The sequence below is a fragment of the Penicillium chermesinum genome, assembly GCF_028974085.1.
Source record: "Penicillium chermesinum strain IBT 19713 chromosome Unknown utg000007l:1.0-2695246.0:1.0-2697696.0, whole genome shotgun sequence".
Taxonomy (NCBI): domain Eukaryota; kingdom Fungi; phylum Ascomycota; class Eurotiomycetes; order Eurotiales; family Aspergillaceae; genus Penicillium; species Penicillium chermesinum.
The window spans coordinates 1128519-1142606 of record NW_026695317.1 but is presented as its reverse complement, the minus strand read 5'-3'; the positions used below and the strand labels follow the sequence as shown (position 1 = coordinate 1142606).

Genomic DNA, 14088 nt, shown 5'->3' with positions numbered 1-14088 from the left:
AAATTTACTCTTGGTACAAACCCTTTTACATCGATACATTAATCATTCTTATCGTCTATTTTCTCTGCCCCTGTATTTAAGGCGCCCCCTGGTCCCTTTCGTATCATGGTGGCAAGATGGCCACTAAGCTCGAACAAGGTCTCAATAGAGCAGGGCCGGCTTTGTCTGCAAGCGAGCCCCGAGGTCCGCGAGCTCTAGGCATACATAAAAAGAGATCCATATGCAGGACCGAGAATGGTAAAGCACGTGCCAGGCTATTGAGGCCTACATCCAATTCTGCCAAAGGTTCTTCTACTACATGTATAATCCTGGACTGCTTCCATAACCCTCGAGTTCTTCCCGAAGTACCAAAGATTCGAGAGCACGAGGTTCGGCGGCCCGCCCGTAGCTCCACATTCCCCGATCTTATCAGTCCGATCTGGACCTCCTTCCTCTCAACCAACCATGGGGACCGACAACGAAGGCGTCCCCGAGGCCCTCCCACTGAGGCAGCGGTCTCAATCTACCGTGTCCGCATCATCCTCTGACTCGGGTCTCTCGGTAGCCTCTGCAGCTTTCATGGAAGCCCACAAGAGCGGCTTGAGGGTACCGCCCGAGGCGGACAACCTCGAGGAACACCCGTACCGCGACATCGAAGACGGCGCCGACCCCAGCGACGACGCACCTCTATTCCCCAACGGAGCCCGCAAGAAAGCTTCCTCTTCCTCCTCTCGCACCCGCCGCGTGCTCTGGCTGCTCGGCTTTCTCTGCGTCGGCGGCTGGCTGCTCGCCTTCGTCCTCTTCCTTGTCCAGAAACGACCTGCCGCGGCCGCCCTCTCTTCGGCTTCAACGGTCGAAGTCCACGACCCGCATTCGGCGACCGGCGGGACGAGCTATGGCAAGTCTCTCACTCTAGACCAGGTTCTGGGCAGTGCGTGGCGGCCGCAGTCCCATGCTATCTCGTGGATAGCCGGGCCAAATGGCGAAGACGGCCTTCTCGTCGAGCAGGGCGAGAGCGACGAAGGATTCCTGCGGGTCGAGGATATCCGGACGCGTAAGGACGGTGCAGAGAGCATGCAGACGCAGGTTCTGATGCAGAAGGGGTATGTCTGGGTGGATGACAAGTTCATTCGGCCGCAGCAGACGTGGCCGAGTCCGAATCTGGAGAAAGTACTGTTTATTTCAGAGAGGCAGTCGAACTGGCGCTACTCATATTATGGGAACTACTGGGTCTTTGACGTCAAGAACCAGACGGTCGAGCCTTTGGACCCGGATAATCTGAGCGGGCGCGTGCAGCTGGCGCTTTGGTCGCCGCAGTCTGATGCGGTGGTGTTTGTGCGAGAGAACAATGTTTACCTGCGGAATCTTTCCTCAAAGGCGGTCATTCCTGTTACGAAGGATGGCGGCACTAATCTGTTCTATGGTGTGCCGGATTGGGTGTATGAGGAGGAGGTTATCGCGGGGAATAGTGCTACTTGGTGGTCGGGTGATGGCAAGTATCTGGCATTCATGCGGACTGAGGAGGCTGATGTCCCTGAGTATCCGGTGCAGTACTTCTTGTCGCGTCCGTCGGGCAAGGAGCCGCCGCCGGGACTGGAGAATTATCCCGAAGTTCGCCAGATCAAGTATCCCAAGGCTGGTGCTCCTAACCCTATTGTCCATCTGGAGTTTTACGACGTGGAGAAACAAGAAGTGTTCTCAATCCACATACCAGATGATTTTGCGGATGACGACCGTATCATCATTGAGGTCGTGTGGGCATCTGAAGGAAAGGTGCTCCTCCGCGCAACTAATCGGGAAAGCGATGTTGTCAAGATTTTCCTTTTGGACGCAAAGAACAGGACCGGAAAGCTGGTGCGGTCAAACGATATTGCCAGCCTTGATGGCGGCTGGGTTGAGCCCTCGCAGTCCACGCGGTTCATTCCTGCAAGCCCCGAGAAGGGCCGCCCGCACGATGGTTACGTTGACACAGTCGTTTACGAGGGCTACGACCATCTAGCGTATTTCTCACCCCTCGACAGTGCTGAGCCAGTGATGCTCACTAAGGGTGAATGGGAAGTCGACTCCGCGCCATCGGCCGTCGATCTCGAGAAGAACCTGGTATATTTCGTCGCTGCGAAGGAGTCCCCCACTCAGCGCCACGTGTACCAAGTGAACCTTGATGGTTCTGGCCTACGCCCGTTAACCGATACTTCTCAGCCGGGATATTATCGAGTCTCGTTTTCTTCTGGAACGGGTTATGCGCTCCTGAGCTCCGATGGCCCTGCCGTTCCCTGGCAAGCGATTATCAACACCCAGGGCGATGGAATCGAAACCGAGATCGTCATAGAGGAGAACCAAAATCTCAAGCAGATGGTCAAGGAGTACGCTCTTCCTGCCGAAATTTACACCAATGTCACCATCGACGGTGTGGTGTTGCAAGCCCTCGAGCGCCGACCTCCACACTTCAACCCAGCGAAGAAATACCCTGTGCTGTTCTACATGTACCAAGGCCCAGGCTCACAGGAAGTCAACCGCAAATTTACCGTTGACTTCCAATCCTATGTCGCTTCGAGCTTGGGCTATATCGTTGTCACCGTGGATGGCCGCGGGACGGGCTTTATTGGTCGTGAGCAGAGATGTAAGGTTCGCGGCAACCTCGGCCACTATGAATCGCACGACCAAATCGAGGCAGGCAAGATATGGGCTAGTAAGCCGTACGTGGATGCTAGCCGGATGGCTATTTGGGGTTGGAGCTATGGTGGATTCATGACATTGAAAGTTCTGGAGCAGGATGCCGGCCAGACTTTCCAGTATGGAATGGCGGTGGCGCCTGTGACCGACTGGAGATATTATGGTAGGTTTAACCCATCCCCTGAAGTATGGATCGTTAAGGAACGTTCACTGACCCAGGACCGCTAGACTCAATTTACACCGAACGCTATATGCACACACCTAAGCACAACCCAACCGGCTACGAGAATTCGACCATCACGAACGTGGCCGCCCTAGGCGAGAACACCCGATTTCTCATCATGCACGGTATCTCCGATGACAACGTTCATCTGCAGAATACTCTTGTCCTGCTGGATCGGCTGGACCTGGCAAATATCAACAACTTTGATATGCAGGTGTTCCCTGACTCTGACCACAGCATTTTCTTCCATAATGGTCATACTATCGTCTATGAACGCCTCTCGAGCTGGCTCATCAACGCGTTCAACGGCGAGTGGCATCGTATCGCTAATCCCAAACCGGAGGAGTCTGCGTGGAAAAAGACGAAGCGCTCTTGGTCGTTTGGGCTGTTGAATTGATGTATGAAACTATGTCAGTGAGATCTTGTTTACGGTATTTGGTAATGTACTTAACACTAAATGGTGATCTATGATTCGTCAGACTAGGAGTTTTCAAGTTCAGAGACTTGAGAAGATTTCTTACTCCGAGTGACTGGGTGGTACAGACGTAATCGTATGCGAATGTCAGGCTAAACCTAGAATGGACTAGACTGGGAGTCAATGGCACAAGCGGGGCTGTCAACTTTCTCCAACGCAATTCACAGTTGACGAGCTTTACTAGTAGATTCTCAGGCGCTACAGCAGGGTCAAGAGCTGAGTTTTGATGCTATCAAAAGCCCATAAATGTTGAAATCCTGCTCAGTTCCTTTATGGCCCCTCGTCTCGTCAACTATCTCTCATTTCGAGAGCCCGAATTAGGTGTGCCACGGATCGGCCATGTAGATTGGGAGAGCAGGACCGTCCAGCCTCTCGCATTGGCATCAGGATTCCCGCTCCAAACTCTATACCAGGTGATTGCCGTGGAAAGCGCGGGCATCAAGCCCGTGGGAGAGCCCCTGAAGCTTGATGCGGTGGAAATCCTACCACCAATCACTGGCCGTGATATCCTTGCCGTGGGAAAGAACTACGCGGAGCACGCAATCGAATTCAATAAGTCTGGCTACGACAGCTCCGATAAGGTGGACCAGCCATCGCATCCGGTCATCTTCACGAAGCGCGCAACATCGATTGTGCCGGATGGATCTCCTATTGCGTTCAACCCGTCTTTCACGCAAACATTGGACTACGAGGGCGAGCTGGGAGTCATTGTCGGGAAGGCTGGCCGTGGAATCAAGGCTAAAGATGCCATGGATCATGTATGGGGGTATACTATCATCAACGATGTGACCGCTAGAGAACGACAGCGTGATCATAAACAGTTCTTCATTGGGAAGTCCGGTGATACCTACTGCCCTATGGTATGGAGAGGTTCAAAGTTGCAGCTAGGTACTTCTCAAGAGGCTAAAACGTCAAATATCTGTAGGGGCCTGTTGCCGTTCCTGCATCTGCTCTGCCGGAAGTTCTTACGGTCCAAACGTTCGTGAACGGCGAGAAACGCCAGGAGGCAACGACACAAAGTCTGATTTTCTCAATTCCTACCCTGCTAGAGACAATATCAGAGGGAATGACTCTTCAGCCCGGTGATGTTATTGCGACTGGAACAGTGAGTCATGCGTGAAGAGGGAAACCACAAGCACTCCATTATGGCTGACACGATGAATACAGCCTGCGGGCGTCGGCTTTGGGCAGAATCCGCCCACTTACCTTCAGCCAGGTGATGAAGTGACTGTGAAGATCACAGGGCTTGGTAGCTTGACGAATAAGATAGCAGACGTATCTTTTGTGCCATCTGTCGAAGCTCCATCTGACTTGAATTTGCCGGCCATCAATACGTCCAAGACTGTTACCGGGAACACGCTCACAACGATAAATGGAAAGCCTCTATACTACAAGTCTCAAGGGGCTGGAGACAAGAACATCGTTTTTATTCATGGCCTTGGAGGCTCCCTAGAAATATATACCCCCCTTGATCCAGGCCCTCAGCCTCGACAAGTCTTATCGGCTTCACTTGGCGGATCTTGAAGGTCACGGTCTTTCTCCGACATCTGCCGTTTCAATTATCACTATTGAATCCCTCGCTAGTGATCTGGAAGGGATCTTCGCAATGACAAGCGTCACCTCACCAGACACGACCATTGTCGCCCATTCAATGGGCTGCTTAGTGGCTCTGCAGTTCGCGATGCAGAATCCCAACCTCGTTAAAAAGCTTATTCTGCTTGGCCCTCCTCCCAATCCATTACCAGACCCTGCCGTGAAGGCATTCCATGACCGAGCAGCTCTTGTTCGTAAGAACGGCATGCTTGCTATTGTTGATGCGGTCTCTTCAGCTGACACCTCACAACGGACACAATCTTCTTTTGGGCCCTACGGCGTACGCCTCAGCCTTCTCGCTACTGAGCCTGAGTCATATGCTAAGGCCTGTACTGCCCTTGCCGAATTCAAGGGACTGGACCTCGGAAAGATTCACAGTGATACCTTAATCGTGACTGGAGATGAAGATAGAATTAGTCCGCCAGCTCTTTGCGCCGGGTTTGCAGAGAGGATCCCTGGCTGCCAACCGCCGGTGGTGCTGCGTGATGTTGGTCATTGGCATACCTTGGAAGACCCTCAGGCTGTTGCCAATGCCATTCGAGGATTTCTCTAATTATGTATCATGGTACGTACAGAGCTGGGGACCACCTGGGTATGAATAATAGAGTTTACAGGAGCAACGAAATGGAACTATGGAACTTTCTTTGCCATGACACATAGCTGAAGTTTAGTTCTAAATGCAGAGAGCCTAAGACACAAGCAGGCGACTGGGCAATGACCGGGGAAACTTGCTTATTTCCCGTCTGCCAAGAGCTGTGCGGTACGAACAGAGCATACGTTTTGCTTAGGCATTATGCGATGTAATCTTATCCGGAAGGTGTTGTAGTCTTACGGTATAAGCCCCGCTTCGATACCTAGCAAGGGAAATGAGGCCCCTTCGCGAAGGAGTTAGGCCTCCCAGCGCCCTCCAGGGCTGATTGGCTAGTTGGCGGAGCCTATTTCTACTAGTAGCGTGTCATGTGTTTTAGTGTTCCTGCTTACCCCCCACAGTTTAAATGTCACCTTTCTCCTTGCTCGAATTCCAAGAATTCCGTTGATTCCTCCAGTAGCCAGAGGTTGTCAACAGGTCAATGCCACAGTTCGAAAGTTCGGGGCGTCTTGAAGTTCACTGTATCCAAGTTTGAAGCAAGATAAGCGTTGCAGATAGGGAGCTGCTTCGCTTTGAACGTTCGATAAGCACCATTTGTTCTCTCCCACAAAGCAAGGAAGAGCAAAGGTTACCCCCGCAATCAACATGACAACCCCATCTCATGTCGAGAATTATGACCCTTCCAATTTCTGGACTACCCCAGCACGAAACTTCCGGACGTCTGCTCGCTTGCACCTGCAGCATTTTCTTTTCCAAAACACCATTGGGTTCCTTATCGAGCCTTCCATTGAGGAACACTTGGCCACCTTGTCGCAGCCTCTGAAGATCGCCGACCTGGCCTGTGGCAATGGTGTCTGGCTGACGGAGCTGCACACCCATTTGGGGGACAAAGTCTCAGCGCAGTTAGATGGCTTCGACATCAATCCTGTGAATTTCCCAGCGCCCGCCTTTCTGCCTGCTTCGGTGAAGCTACAACAGCGTGATGTCCTTGCGGAGCCTCTCTCAGCTGAGATGATCGGGACGTACGACGTGGTCCACATCCGCGCCTTTGTGAGTATTGTGCCCGATGGTAACGTTGGACCTATCCTCGCTGTAGCCTCGAAGCTTCTGAAGCCTGGTGGGTTCATCCAGTGGGACGAATCAAGAGGCGATATCTGGATGGTCGAGTCGCCTTCTCCGCAGGTCTCCACGTCAGCCTGCGAGAGCATTGTGCAGGTGCTATGGAGCGGCCAAAAGGCAAGGAATATCAGCGATAAATGGGTGGAAGGCCTTGACAAACTTCTGGATAAATCTGGGTTTCAAGACTCACGTCTACTTGCACGTGAGAAAAGAAAGCAGGACTATAAGGGCTGGACGGAGGACTATCTCATTGTGTGGGAGGAATTGGCTTCGTATTTCCCCACCAAGTCAGAAGCACCAGATGCGCCGCTGTCGCGCGAGTCATGGCTTGATATGTTTGCGGCGGCCGTGCGAGAGACGGAACAAGGTGTTGCGGTGCACCAGGGACGAGTCTTTGTTGCGGTGGGCCAGAAACCCTACTAACCTGCTCTTTTCAAAATTGATCGCAGGACTGCAAGAGAACGATGAACAAGGACTCCAGCACGACTACTCGTGTGAATGATTTGGTGGAATGATGGAGCTACATCCTCCGAGAATGAGGCTATTGAGCAAGATCCAAACTTCAAAATTTCCATAAAAAACAATTTAATATGAAATACTGCATGCCTGGTTAATACCGCCTCACCAGGTTTTGCCTCTAAGATCTGATCTCCAACCTTCGCAGGCTGCCTCTATACGAAACCTGCTCCTTTTTAGCAACCTCCGCTCAGCATAGCGACGCGGATCTCCATCAAAGACAAGCTCATCATCTAGCCAGATGGCCATCACTGAAGGGCCTCGGAAGGCACCTGCAACGACGGTCGACTAAATTACTGTATTTGTAGATAGCGCACGTGATATCTTGCCAACGCCACAATAACGGCTAACTTGCGGAGTATGGAGAGCTTCTGGAAGAAGATTTGCTAGCGGGACTGGAAGGGGTTTAGCGCGATTGCATTGAGAAGATCCTGAGATACACGGTGCCCCCGGGGCCGCTTTGTACACTATTATGTAAATTCACGGTAAGCCCCAGCACCGTCGAACTAGATTAAAAAAACCCCAATCAATACAAAGTGAGGAATATGCCGGCAAACGAAAAGATTGCTTTCTTCCTTGGTTTTCCTCGCCCTCGTTATTTATTCACTGGTCCATTTCGCGTCATACGAAATAGGTCCTTCCCTCTTTCCTTTCCACCCCTTTCACAAAACTTGGGCACCTTCTCTCGCTATTATTGCAATGGCGGCTGCCGAGGCTACTGATGGCCAAGTTACGAGGGGAAGATCTGTCGCCTTCCACAAAAACCAGCCAGTTCATGGCAACAAAAATTCGCCTGAATACGATATGGAGCAATGCGTCGCGGCAATGAAGGGCAAAGAAATTCCGAATGATTTGAGTTCTTTTTGGCATCGTCGAGCTGTCATCCGCGGTATTCGCGACTCGCTCGAATTCGCACAAAGCCCGGCAGTCATCGAGCTCTGTGCTCGCGACGATAGCCATGCTCATCAGTTTGCCCGTGCCCGTAACGCCCGCCTGATAATGAGTGACATTATCCCGGACATGGACGACTCGGCCACCCAGCCATATTGCATTTGGTATCCGGAGCTTGCATCCATTAAGACGTACCGTGAGATTGCCTGTCGGTTCCCATCCATGCGATACCAAGTCGGTCGAGCGTGCGCCGCTGCGTCCTACACCGATCTCTATAGAGAGTTAGACCTCCTTCCTGATGTGTCAATTGCGGAAGAAGCCCGCGAGGTGGACACAAATGCCGAGATCTATAAGATGATCAAGTCGGCCTCTCAAAGATATGCTGTCATGGATGATTTCACTCGATCTGTCAACCTTGAGAGCCCGCAAACACCCGCATTCCTGAACGGAAATATGAAGCCCCGATGGGCCCTTGAACAGCGTGCCTGTCCTCCCAAGAATATACCAGATACAACAGCAGATGATATTGATCTTGAGGAAGATGGATTTATCGGCTTAGAAGACGTTAATCTCAAGGATTGTGACGCTTTCATTGGGCCAGGGGACTCTGGGCAACTGTGGATGCCTCTTCCGCCTGACCTTCCAGTCCTTGAAAAACGCCTTCAAACGCAGATGGCTGCGTGGGATGGCAATATCGACAGATATGCCCGACTCATGCACCCACGGAGACTCAGAACTTTTACGGAACTGAATTGTATTCTGCGTGGGATCCATCACAGTACAATGTTTGCGGGATGGTGGGCCTATCAGATGGAAATCAACCCAGAGCGAGCCATCATCCCGGACAAATTGGTGAGCGACGGCAATAAACACGAGAGTCGGATGATTCGCACTGCCATCACGGCTCGCAAGATAATGAGTAATGAAGTGGGCGGCATTGAAGATGGCTCAGACTGCCTCCCCTGGATGATCTGGTGGCCGGTAATGCCTCACTATAGTACTTGTTATGAGCTAGCCAAGAAGTGTCCTTCCATGAGGCTTCAGGTAGCAATTACCTGTGTGCTGGGTGACTATGAAGCTATTTTCAGACAGTTGGAGCCCCCTCCCCGCGAAGCTCTGTTCGCAGCCGCGAAACGAAGTAGCAACCCGTTCTACCTCCAGTACTTAGAAGAAAGCGCAGCAAAAACGAATGTCGAAAGTGAAAAGCTCGCAGACTTCGGCGACTACGATGTGAATGAAGCCAGTCTGGCGGCTGATATGGAGCCTAGGCACTCGACAGCTTATAGCTCGATTGACTTTTCTTCTATGGCCGCTGGATGGGCCGAAGACTTCAGCATTTACGGGAGTAGGCCGGCGAATGTGGGATGCGTGGAGAGATATGTATGGCTGTCGACTGCCACAGCGGAGAAGATTGAAGATGAATGTGGGGGAGTTTACGAGTCATCCAATAGTGACTACGTACATCTTGACCCAAATGATGAAAGGCTCAATACTGTACAGCCTATACTGCCTATGCGATAAGTCACGACAAAACATATTATATTATACACAAACACACCGCCTCAGCGTAGATGGCATGCGCCATTTGCGACAAAAAAGTAGCACCTACGATGAACCTGAACTCAATTCTAAGGGCCTAGTCCATCATAAGCTAATAATCTCTTCCAGGAAGATAAATGATATATCGCGCAAGCATTGAGCATTGAAGCGCAAAAATTAGTCTATCATAATTGGTTTACAGTTTGAAAGGATCCATTAGAACCTGGTCTTGTAGGTGTCTTCATTAGCACCTATTTTAGTAACTAAGAATAACAACAAAATCCAGATACTTTGCCACCTAAGGCATTACAAGGTGCTGTTAAGACGATTGGGGTGAGCTGCCAAGGAACGTATACCTTCAATCACCCACTATTCGTCACTGATTAGCAGCGCGTAAGAGGGCCCTTCATTAGCGTACATAGTTACCAAATAATGTGTCCATTAGTTGAGAAAACGCCGTCTGGGTATATGTGGCCTTCACAGACCTATGTTGGCATTATTGTTTAATAGCATAAAGATACGCAGCAACGCTCTCCGTAAAGGCACCATCTCTCACAGCTTGATCTGTCGATTCCACAATCCACGTTTGGCAGTCTCTCTGCGTGATCTTGCCAGGGGCAGAGCCATCCTGGGAAACTTCTAGTTAGCTTATGGTCTGGAAAATCCACCCAAAAGAAATCAAGAGAGGGAATAGAAAATACCATGTTATGAGCAGCTCTCAAGGTCTTTTCAGGTGCTGGGATTTTGAAAAGACTATCCTCTAAAGGGCAGCACGGTGCGGAGTCGATCTTGACGATACCGTGGTTCAGCATTGCTGGCTCATTGATCCAACTCTCGCCAACCCATTGTAAGGGTATTTGCTTTGAGGGTCTAGGATCGTCTTCAAGTAGGTTGTGATTGCGCTTGATCTCAAGCTGGAAACCATTGCGCACATCGCCCTTCGCGTGAATGACGATACCGGGTTCGGGTTCGAACTCGAAGGAATCCAGTACGCCCAATGATCCTTAAAGGGAGCACCATTAAAAGTCAACAGTGTAACTAGCAATGCGCCTGGTGGGCGATCGGCTGTGATAGCAGGAGGATGGGGTCGGTGAGCTGCCATCTGCCCTGCTCTTTTTGGTGGTGGCTGCCCGCACGGCTTAGAGGAAGAGAACATATCCCTAATAGATATAGCTAATTACTCAAGCCAATTTGAGGATACTTGGATAAAGGAAAAGACGCAAATATGGTTGGGAGAAGTTTCTGGTTGAAGGTAAAGGTACCTACATATATGCGTCATCCACCGTCGCTTGCAGTTGGCTGAAGGAAAACCCTTCTGCCTGATCGCCTAAGCGATGTCCATATACTATGTATAGCTAGAAATTAGATTGAGCTGATTATTCCAAACCCAATAACAGCCAATGGTGGTTCCGTCTGGCAGGCATTAGAGTATAAACCCTTGACAGTACATTCCACAATGGGTAAACACCACACGTACCTCCCAAGTTTAAGATAGTCGCTTCGCATCATGAAACATAATTAGCCGCATGATTACGCTCCTGCCACGTAAGTAGACAATTTTGAGGCACGCCGAAACGTAAGTGCCTGAAGCCGCGTTTATACATCCATTTTGATTGGCTCCGCTGCTGCCGCGCTAATTCATTGATTCACAATTCACCACTTTCCACGACCAGACCCAAGAGATTCTATCTTTAGATACATCTTTAAGTCTACATATCCATTGTCTTCCACAATCAACGCTCTTATAAGCGTTGGTTTTTTAACACCAGGTTGACCGTCTCACTAGCCTCTCAGCCTTCCTCCCAGCACGATAGCCGGCAAAAAGTTTGAAGCCAACCCCATCAAGCTAGCTAGCTCTAGGACCATCATGGGGAAACAAATTCTTGACTCAAGGTTCTTTCGCGAGAACCGTGCACCGGGGCTTCCATCCCCAGCTGAGGTTCGAGACATAAATGTGAAGCTGGGTGGTCTCTGGAGCAAGAACTTTCATCGACCTACGCCAGTCAAATTTCCAGCCTTGGGGATGTTAGTCAAGTACGGCGCTAACACAACCATTGGCGAGGCTGAAACCCAAAAAATGGTCTATGACAGGCTACAAGGCAAAGTGCCAATCCCAGAGGTCTACGGGGGGACGACGGACGGGGGCCAAGGGTTTATCTATATGGCGCTGATCGAAGGCGATACGCTGGAGGAAAGGTGGGTTACCATGAGTGCAAATGAGAGACTGGCGATCTGCAGCCAACTACATGGAATGGTAAAAGAATGGAGGGCTTTACAGCACACTGAAAATGGCCTATATATTGGTAGGTGCTTGGACCCGCAGGGTGAAGCTTTGGTTCCATACAACTAAGTACTCATCTTATTTTCAGGAAGTTTGAACAATCAGCCATTGAGAGAATTCTTTCTTCGTCAAGAGCCTGCCTTACAAGGACCGTATCATGGAACTGACGCCGTTCATCGATTCCACCAAGGCTGTGACCTTGATATCACGGGCGAGGTACCCGTAGTATTCGCGCATAATGATCTACTACCTCCCAACATCCTCTTAACGCGAGGCTCGAATCCTAGCGTGGTCGCTGTAATTGACTGGGCTCAGTCTGGCTGGTATCCAGCGTATTGGGAATACTGCAAGCTACGGCGATGTACGACAAACTACTTCGATGATGATGATGTCCAGGAGGAATGGGAGTCTAAACATTTACCTCTTATCGTCGATCCGGTGGATGAAGAGACCTTTTATCACCCTTTTGTTTGGTTTTATCTATCTAAGGGCATTTAAGTGCCTCCATTTGGAGGCTGTCAATATAAATATTCTCGTGTTCTATATCAAACAAGTGCTTCGTCCGTCTTGTATAAACAGCTTTCGGCTATTCATATCAGCATTTTGATCTAGGCACCACGACTACTACCCGTTCATTAGATGTCACTTCTGGAAGGGGATGGTTGGCAAGTCGGCAAGGGCTGTTGAGGCAACTGTGGGAGTGAACTGGACGAGTCTGAAGTGAATATATCATGTGTCCCAAATTCAAATCCCAGTATAATCCACCATGGATTGATTAACTTCAGCCAAAAGCTCATATTCGTTGCCATCGAACTGGAGCATATCTGATACAAGATCCCTCCATTCTAGGTCCAACGCTTGCCACCGTAGGCAAAAGTACTCTCTTGCCGATATACTATAGCCAGCTGCGCCCCAGTCTATGATCCCGGTCACGACATTACCGTCCACCATAATATTACTTTGGTGCAAATCACCATGAGTGAGCACCTTTCCTTCATCTTGGCCACCTGATGCAAGAATTCCCTCAACCAGAGGCTCATCTCTCTTCGTGAGCTGCGCATTGGGTCTAGAGTAGCGAAGAGCCTCTACCACCCCTTGATTGAATTCCTTTCTTGTTAAGAAAGGGCCATAGCGACGGGGTACCGCATCCCATGCATGCTGGAAGAGGATATCTTCGCATGAGCCACCATCAATAGATCCGAAGAGCGGCCCTTCAATCTGGCGCCATTCCTGAATAAAGCCTTTGAGCTGTCCGACAATAGATCGCTTGGTATCCCGAGTCAAACCTTTCCAGCACTTCTCCAAAGGGACACCTGGGACTTTGGACATCAAAATGAATCCGATATCGGCGATTGTGTAAGCATTGAAGAGTTCAGGGACAGGGACTGATGTTCTTTTCCTTAGAAGACTGAGGGCCTCCGCTTCTCCCATCTGAACCGTAGGCCCGACTTTCAATATAGTTGATGCGTTGATCTCTAAGAGTTTGCAGCCTCCCATAGTACGAGGACATAGGTCGTTTGCGCTTCGGATTTCTTCCAGTGTGACGATCGGGGGCGGGTGTCTCATTGAGGGGGCAAAGCGTATCTCGATATCAGACGAAAGTATATAAGGAATGTAATTGAACAAGTCCCATTTTGAGGGCTATCAGAGGGTTAGAAGGTTCACTCTGGATAAAGAGGCACTTACTATGTTACTATTGTGAGAATGCTCACTCATTGTGGTCTAACTACCTACTCGGGTATGAAGAGGCATTTGTGAAGTTACGTCGGGGGAAACCTCACTTGTATGCAGTGTGACTCCTGCACAAAGCGCGGAGAGGTGGGAGGCTTCCTATTGGCATTTGGCGACAGAAGCGTTGAACGTCTAGGGGTGATTTGGAGGTCTCGTGATGACTAGTCGATTTCTAGCCTAGTATATTTGTTGTCTTTACACATATATCTTAAAACGCAAACCAAAATGAATTTTGAATTGTCGGGATCGAGCTAGACGGGTAATAGAAAACACATTATCTTCTGACCAATCAAGACAGCTGAGATCTTTTCCACATTCCTTCATACAATCACGTAACCCGCTGCAGGGCTGATAATGATGCCCCTGGTCGATATGAGATACCCGCCAGGCGGTGCGACCATCACTAGATTCTGTCACCTGACACCGCCCACGTATTGGGATAACTTGTCCAGGATTGCTAGAGGGGAGTTAGGCTGTTG

General features: G+C 50.2%; 7 protein-coding genes across 7 annotated transcripts; 5 read left to right on the top strand and 2 right to left on the bottom strand.

Moving 5' to 3' along the window:
- Nucleotides 1-444: 444 nt before the first annotated feature.
- Nucleotides 445-3272, top strand: dapB (dipeptidyl aminopeptidase dapB; the record flags this gene model as incomplete). Its single annotated transcript, XM_058478435.1, has 2 exons — nucleotides 445-2815; nucleotides 2881-3272. 2 exons carry the CDS (start codon nucleotides 445-447, stop codon nucleotides 3270-3272), a joined length of 2763 nt encoding a protein of 920 aa, XP_058326765.1.
- A 350-nt stretch (nucleotides 3273-3622) lies between these two features.
- N7468_009138 (bifunctional fumarylacetoacetate hydrolase/alpha/beta hydrolase family protein) lies at nucleotides 3623-5496 on the top strand (the record flags this gene model as incomplete). Its single annotated transcript, XM_058478434.1, has 4 exons — nucleotides 3623-4210; nucleotides 4276-4455; nucleotides 4518-4772; nucleotides 4828-5496. 4 exons carry the CDS (start codon nucleotides 3623-3625, stop codon nucleotides 5494-5496), a joined length of 1692 nt encoding a protein of 563 aa, XP_058326764.1.
- Nucleotides 5497-6177: 681 nt separating this feature from the next.
- Nucleotides 6178-7074, top strand: N7468_009137 (class I SAM-dependent methyltransferase; the record flags this gene model as incomplete). Its single annotated transcript, XM_058478433.1, has 1 exon — nucleotides 6178-7074. One exon carries the CDS (start codon nucleotides 6178-6180, stop codon nucleotides 7072-7074), a length of 897 nt encoding a protein of 298 aa, XP_058326763.1.
- Nucleotides 7075-7866: 792 nt separating this feature from the next.
- On the top strand, nucleotides 7867-9579 carry N7468_009136 (uncharacterized protein; the record flags this gene model as incomplete). The annotated part of the gene is made up of 1 exon (XM_058478432.1): nucleotides 7867-9579. The coding sequence occupies one exon, from the start codon at nucleotides 7867-7869 to the stop codon at nucleotides 9577-9579; it is 1713 nt and encodes a 570-aa protein (XP_058326762.1).
- A 514-nt stretch (nucleotides 9580-10093) lies between these two features.
- On the bottom strand, nucleotides 10094-10753 carry N7468_009135 (uncharacterized protein; the record flags this gene model as incomplete). The annotated part of the gene is given in 3 exon segments (XM_058478431.1): nucleotides 10094-10225; nucleotides 10299-10600; nucleotides 10615-10753. The coding sequence occupies 3 exon segments, from the start codon at nucleotides 10751-10753 to the stop codon at nucleotides 10094-10096; spliced, it is 573 nt and encodes a 190-aa protein (XP_058326761.1).
- Nucleotides 10754-11464: 711 nt separating this feature from the next.
- Nucleotides 11465-12376, top strand: N7468_009134 (uncharacterized protein; the record flags this gene model as incomplete). The annotated part of the gene is made up of 2 exons (XM_058478430.1): nucleotides 11465-11900; nucleotides 11967-12376. The coding sequence occupies 2 exons, from the start codon at nucleotides 11465-11467 to the stop codon at nucleotides 12374-12376; spliced, it is 846 nt and encodes a 281-aa protein (XP_058326760.1).
- A 246-nt stretch (nucleotides 12377-12622) lies between these two features.
- N7468_009133 (uncharacterized protein) lies at nucleotides 12623-13444 on the bottom strand (the record flags this gene model as incomplete). The annotated part of the gene is made up of 1 exon (XM_058478429.1): nucleotides 12623-13444. One exon carries the CDS (start codon nucleotides 13442-13444, stop codon nucleotides 12623-12625), a length of 822 nt encoding a protein of 273 aa, XP_058326759.1.
- Nucleotides 13445-14088: the final 644 nt, after the last annotated feature.